Source organism: Perca fluviatilis, chromosome 2 (genome assembly GCF_010015445.1).
Source record: "Perca fluviatilis chromosome 2, GENO_Pfluv_1.0, whole genome shotgun sequence".
Taxonomy (NCBI): Eukaryota; Metazoa; Chordata; class Actinopteri; order Perciformes; family Percidae; genus Perca; species Perca fluviatilis.
The window spans coordinates 34188906-34196091 of record NC_053113.1 but is presented as its reverse complement, the minus strand read 5'-3'; the positions used below and the strand labels follow the sequence as shown (position 1 = coordinate 34196091).

The 7186-nt window shown below is 42.1% G+C and overlaps 1 protein-coding gene across 1 annotated transcript; it reads left to right on the top strand.

The window, feature by feature from the left end:
- The first annotated feature begins 637 nt into the window (after nt 1–637).
- Nucleotides 638–4632, top strand: LOC120551631 (extracellular calcium-sensing receptor-like). The gene is made up of 10 exons (XM_039789131.1): nt 638–909; nt 1154–1454; nt 1682–1768; nt 1930–2037; nt 2163–2329; nt 2491–2968; nt 3084–3311; nt 3406–3529; nt 3633–4105; nt 4192–4632. Exons 1-10 carry the CDS (start codon nt 638–640, stop codon nt 4630–4632), a joined length of 2679 nt encoding a protein of 892 aa, XP_039645065.1.
- The last annotated feature ends 2554 nt before the right edge of the window (nt 4633–7186 follow it).

The window sequence follows — 7186 nt, the reverse complement described above, 5'->3', positions numbered from 1 at the left end:
ACAATACAATAATGCATCTAATTTGTCTCTTTCTGTCCATCACTGTAAACTATACTTATAGGGTTTTGATACAACTTTTAATTTTTCCTCTCACTCACCTGCTGTATACCAAGTTTGTATCTGTGTGTGTGTGTGTGTGTGTGTGTGTGTGTGTGTTTGAAAGGTATGTAACTTAGTTGAGCAGCCCCTTGTGACATGGGCCTACTGCCTGCCTCTTCACATCACTGAAGGATGAGTTAGGCCTAGTCAGGCATGACAGACACGACACAGCTCATGTCTTTCTCCATTATGGTCAAGTGCTCATTCCAGTTCCTTGTTATTGTTGCTACTTACTCTGAAACTGGGGGCTCTTTTTTCCATTGACCAGAGCCTCAGGGGAAATTTGGTAAATTTGAAAGTTGTGATATGAGGCTGGTAGAATATATACGCTACATGGCAGTATCCCGCACAATTGACACTGACTGGATAGTTAGTCTGTGCAGTGTTGAAGATGATTTTTCTATTTGACTTTACTAGAAATTTTACACTTCTGAATATTAGTATGTTCGTCTGAATGGGGTCATAATGCATTATCATCTGTGCACTAGCTCTTTCTTTTTTTGATTGTGGGTATAAAGTGAATAAGCTTAAAGAAAGGATGAATCATTTTTGGATGAGATCAGTAGAGCACAGTTTATCCGGGAGAAGAACAGAGGTTGTGTTTTTGAGTCTCCTATGGTGTGCGCTTTTTCCCTGCAATTCCCTTCAAGAACAGAGCCAACAATGCAAACTAATCCCAGGATCTATGTCCCTACCTGTGCTGGAGAAAAAGGGGGACATCATTTTGGGGGGACTCTTCTCCCTTCATGACATGGTGGTAGAGCCCAGTCTGTCCTTCACCTCTACGCCTCCTCCTGCACAGTGCACCAGGTAAGCTGTTTTATGCCTAGTCTTCAAATTGCTGTAGCTGCAAATGTTTGATTAAGCTCTAAACTTAATTAGATCTTGGCCACAAATGGCACTGACCTTGTTTCCATAGTTCTATGCAGCAGTGTTTTGTGAACTATGTTAAGTGAAACAAAGTTATTTATTTCAGGGATTTACACTCATAATTGTATTGAAAATTCAAAATTTGAGACAAGACATTGTCGAGACATTTTCTCTCTTCTTCCAGATTTAACTTTCGGACATTCCGTTGGATGCAAACTATGATCTTTGCCATCGAGGAGATCAACAGAAATGGCAAACTCCTTCCCAACATCACACTGGGCTATAAGATCTATGATTCATGCAGTACACCCCATCAGGCTCTGAAGGCTGTCATGGAGTTAGTGGGGAGTGAGAAGGGTTCAGGGGTTGAAGAGACACAGAGTAAAGACACCTGTCCTGGGAGCGTACCCGCAGTGATAGGAGACGGTGGCTCTACTCAGTCTCTCGTCGTGGCCCGTTTCCTGGGAGCCTTCCATCTGCCACAGGTAAGATAGTCATGGCTACTCACCAACTGTGTTTGCCACGTATTGTTTTATTTCTGCTGTACCACTGGGGAGGGTCAATGTCGACAGTCTCAAATCCATAGTAGTTTTAACCATTGGGTACTGTGAGCTTAGTGTGAATAAGTCCAACCGAGTGATTGAAGAATGTTTTAATGTTGGACATTGGACATGGTAAAATTAAATTACCACGTGGGTTTTCTTTCCTTAAGGTTAGTTATTTCTCCAGCTGTGCCTGTCTCAGTAACAAAAAGGAGTTTCCTGCCTTTTTAAGGACCATGCCCAGTGACTTCTTCCAGGTTAGAGGCAACAGACACTAACAATGTGATGTAAACTCTATACACAAAAATGTTTTAATTTCTGGAACCATATAAATCTCTCTCTCTCTCTCTCTCTCTCTCTCTCTCTCTCTCTCTCTCTCTCTCTCCATTTGTGTCTCTCTTCTTCTTTTTATCTCTAGGTAGATGCATTAGTACAACTTGTCAAGCATTTTGGCTGGACTTGGGTGGGCGTGATAGCAGGGGATGATGCCTATGGCCGTGGTGGGGCAAACATCTTTGCTGATGAGGTGGCTCATACCCAAGAATTTAATAAGAATAAATTGCCATTTTGTATTTTTCAATCTATAACTTATTGAACAGATTCTGAACTTGAATGAAGTTTTCATGTATTCCCCCCCTGTTGCTCTCTTAGGTTAGAAAGTTAGGCACCTGTGTTGCCTTTCAGGAGGTCATCCCTAGGAACCGAGCTCAGACCACCCTTTCATCTATCGTTTCCAAGATCCGCTCCTCTGGGGCTCGGGTGATTCTAGTGTTTGCTGTGGAGCAAGATGCAGCCGCGTTGTTTGATGAAGCTCGCAGGCATGACACATATGTTCAGAATCTTCCACAACACTATAGTATCTATAATATGATAATAAAAAAATGATTGTCAACTTTTTTTACAGATACAGGTTTACTAACTTTGAATTTCTGATATGTTTATCATTGCAAAAATGAATTTACATATATCTTTAATTTAGAGAGGGGCTCACTGAGATACAGTGGCTGGCCAGTGAGGCTTGGAGCACAGCTGCCATCCTCTCCACCCCTAAAAGGCACCACCAGATCCTCCAGGGTTCCATGGGATTTGCCATTCGGCGAGCACACATCCCTGGATTGAAAGACTTTCTGCTTCGTTTGCATCCCTCAAGCCCCAATGCCCTGGCAGATCCCTTCCTGATACCCTTCTGGGAAGAGGTGTTTCAATGCAGCCTGTGTGTGCAGGCTGAAGGTCAGGAACATAATGTTGAGGGTAAACCTCCATGCTCTGACGCTGAAAAGCTGGGTAATGTGACGAATATCTATTCAGATGTGTCACAGCTAAGGATTTCCTACAATGTCTATAAGGCTGTGTATGCCATTGTCAATGCACTCAAGGATATGAGAAGCTGTGTAAAAGGAAAAGGGCCATTTCCTCAGCAGGCCTGTCCGGATGTAGACAATATACAGCCATGGCAGGTACCATCCTATGTGTTCACTAATTAAGTCCAGATAAACAAAAGTTATAGTGATGCTCAAACATGATTTATAGATATTACTAATGCTACAAAAGGTTATGCACTTTCTTCCCTAGCTTTTTCATTACATAAAAAAGGTGAAATACTTGAACTCCATCGGTGATGAGACCAAGTTTGATGAGAATGGTGACCCTCCAGCCATGTATGACCTTGTGAACTGGCAGCTGAGAGATGGAGAAATGGAGTTTGTCACTATTGGCAAATTTGATGAGACGACCACAGCTGGAAAGCAAAAACTCCAGATCCAGGAACATATCATTGTATGGAATGGCAACCAAACCAAAGTAGGGATCGCAATACAATGACATTTTATTTTTTGAACTGCATTGATATGACTGGGTTGTAACCAATGTAGTATGTGTTTCCCCATTTCCTTAGATTCCATTGTCTGTATGCAGCAGCATTTGTCCACCAGGTACCCGGAAGGCAATCAGACCTAACTTTCCTATCTGCTGCCATGATTGTGTGCTTTGTACAGCTGGGGAGATTAGCAATCATACTGGTGAGGAAAGGCTACTTGCCTACATTATGTTTGAGAATCTGACCCACAGTTGCAGTGGTAAAGCCACAATATAGCAACTAAAGCCTTCTTGTCTTTCCTGTAGATGCAATAGAGTGTGTGCACTGCCTGCCAGAGTTCTGGTCCAATGCTGAGAGGACAGCTTGTATTCCCAAACAGGTGGAGTTCCTCTCCTTTAGCGACACCATGGGCATTACCCTGATGGCTATTTCCCTCATTGGCTCCTTCTGCACCTGTGTTGTGGCCTTGATATTCTCCTGTCACAGAATTACCCCTATTGTGCGGGCCAACAACTCTGAGCTGAGCTTCCTGCTGCTCTTCTCCTTGACTCTGTGTTTCCTGTGTTCTCTGACGTTTATCGGCCGGCCCTCTGAGTGGTCCTGCATGTTGCGACACACGGCATTCGGCATCACCTTTGTCCTCTGTATCTCTTGTATTCTGGGGAAAACTATGGTGGTGTTAATGGCCTTCAAGGCTACACTACCAGGCAGTAATGTAATGAAATGGTTTGGGCCTGCGCAGCAAAAGGCAATCATTACCTTTTGTACACTAGTCCAGGTAAGGACTTCTGACTCTATTTATGCTTTGAATACTTAGGGGAGCATTTATTCAAATGTTTGAATCAGACATTTATTTTTCTGCAGGTAATAATCTGTACAGTGTGGCTGGTTGTTGCCCCCCCCACTCCACGCCAACTGATGCCACGTGAGAGCGTTCTTGTCATTCTCTTGTGTGACGAGGGTTCAGCCATAGCATTCGCTCTCGTCCTGGGCTACATTGGCCTGCTGGCCGGCCTCTGCCTTCTCTTGGCATTCCTGGCAAGGAAACTCCCGGACAACTTCAACGAGGCCAGACTCATCACCTTCAGCATGCTCATCTTTTGTGCAGTGTGGATAGCCTTTGTTCCCGCCTACATCAGCTCTCCGGGGAAGTACTCCACAGTTACAGAGGTGTTTGCTATCTTGGCCTCCAGTTACGGACTACTGGGCTGCATCTTTGCACCAAAGTGCTACATAATCCTACTAAGGCCAGAAAAGAACACATGGAAACACATCATGTCGAAAGCTGCCACTGATAAATTTTAAGAGATCATCTTTATTCCATGCACATTTAATGAACTTCTTTTACTGTTTTTTTTCCAGATTAATTTTATATATATAGTTTAGTAGCCGCCTTTCTTCCTGTATGAACATTTACAATTCACCACGAGATGGTAGTGGTGTGCTGTAAATGCTGCCTTCTGTTATTCATAATAGTCCATGGGGAAATGCTCAACCACACACTCTTACCCTAACAAATAACTTTCCCCAGTGTCTTTGTACATATCCTGTATATCATTTTCACTCCTATAATATAAATGTGTACCTTTTGCAATATGTGGTGTTATGTCAAGAAAACAATAAAAACAAAGTTTTGAAAAAAAACAGGCAGTATAATCACATAAACAATATACTGTAAAGGACAGTGCATTATCATGAAGAGGCAATGTGATCCTGTGAACCCCCCTATAGTCTAGTTCATCCCACAATTTAGGACTTCAACAACAAATCATACACTCCACAATTAACAAAAAAATATGAATACCATACTCTTTTGGTTTTATTTTTTCCAGCTACAGTAGATGACTCTCTTCTCAGAAGAAATGTGAGGGGCAGCTCATTGCAAGATCTGAATGTAATTTGGCAGCAGTGTCCCTGCTGATTTGACCTGAGATAGAATGATGAGGCCCAGGATCTCTGAGGTATGCTTTGTGGAAATCCCAGCTGTCATTGGTTAATTAAACCCTTATACTCCAGAGGCCTTTACATATAAACATTACGCCTGGCTTTTCCCTACAAAAACAAACTAAAACGTCAGACATTTTTCCAGCTCTCCACAGCTGCTCTCAGGCTAACATTGATTATCCACCACTGATTGATCTGTTGTTCCTCCCAAGGCAGAGAAATAAATTGAAAGATGGAAAAACGTCTGGACTCTGACGTCCATCCGAGACAGACAGGAGGAAAAGTTGTTGGGAGGCGCAGATGGACAGCAGTGATTTATTGACACTGTATTACTCGATTTACATTCATTTCCAACCTTTCGTCTTCTTAGCCTTTGCATTTTTAACTTGTGTCTTTCCTCTCTTCTGCATCATATTTATCAATGGCAGCAGGGTGTCTCCTTATAGTGTCATTTCAAAGAGTAATCCTTCAGATCGTTGCACTATTTTCTAGATTTAATTGAGGACATCAGAATAGATCATCTCCATTCGAGGGTTAGATGATTTGAATAAGAAAGTAATTCCTTCAATTAAATGAATGGGCCATCAAATTTCAGTCACACAGATGTAAAATGAAGTGTGCATGGCTGTGAAAAATGTATTAAAAGAGTTAGTGAGCGCAGAGAATAAGTTCAGAATTCATAGAAATCAATTCCTTGAAATACTGAAGAAAAAGGTTTGCTGACCGTGTACAGGGAAACACAGGGGTGGACTGAAAGATGTAATAAGATGACTTATAGTACTTACAGCAATTTTTCTCAATCTTGTCATCAGTGAGTTTTTTTAATGGGGGAAATGCTGACCAGATGTTTGGACACATGGGGGTTTACCTCATCAAAGACAAAGATTAGAGAAGTTAAACAAAAAACTGTTTTAGGAATATGAAGTTGTGATATCTTGGGGTGAAAGGAAGTGTAACTTAACGTGATATTCCGTTTTGAGGAAGTAGTTTGAAGAGTTGTTAAAGGAGAACTCCGGGCAATTTTTATGTTAATCTTGATCACTATAAAGTAGAGTACTGTCAATAGCAAAAAAAAAAAACAGAATCGGTCCTAGCAAACTGAAGTTGCTGCAGCTAATGCCCATAGCTCCCAGTTAGCTAAAACGGCAGTTTTGGGGGCATATTCTAAAGAGTGCCTTTGTGCCTCTTAACAGACACAAAATGCAATTAAAATTCTGTGCAACATGAACAGGGCTTTTATGTGACAACAAGATGCGTTTTCAAGTCAGACATCCTGCCGCTAGCTCGTCCTGCTAGCTGCCAGCTGCTAGCTGCCGTCCGGGAGTGTGTTCAGCCAGGCTTCGATGATAATCATCACGCAGCAGTTCCGTGTGTATTTGTAGCTCATCTATTGTGTGTGACATCGATCTGGCGTTGGTAAGTAGGAGTCTTGGCAGTGGCAATTTGTGTGGGAGTTTCTCTTTTTTTTCTTTAAAGAGCTTTATTAAGTTTTTACAAAATTACAATTTATACATTTAAACATACAGTAGGCTACCTGACAATATGTACCATACAAAAATTACAAGAATATAACTAATAAAACAAAATGTGCAAACCAAGCTAAAATATAAAGTGCATAGAGATATTTATAAAGTGCATGGAGTTTTTTTATAAAGTGCTGTAGTTCACAGGTTAAAAGTGTCCCATGGAAGGAGCTGTTTTTTGTCCAGAGCTTTTCTTCTCCTGATCTCAGCGAGCACTTGTTTGCACACATCGTCACTATTTATGACTGTTTGTTGAATAACCATACAGCATCATGTGGGAGTTTCCTTAGCCGGGCTAACGGGCCCGACCGGCGTCCTTGCTTCTGCTTCCTCCCCGCCTTCCTCGCCTGCCGCGGCCGACAACAATACAACGAGCGCCCGCTGGTCTGGTG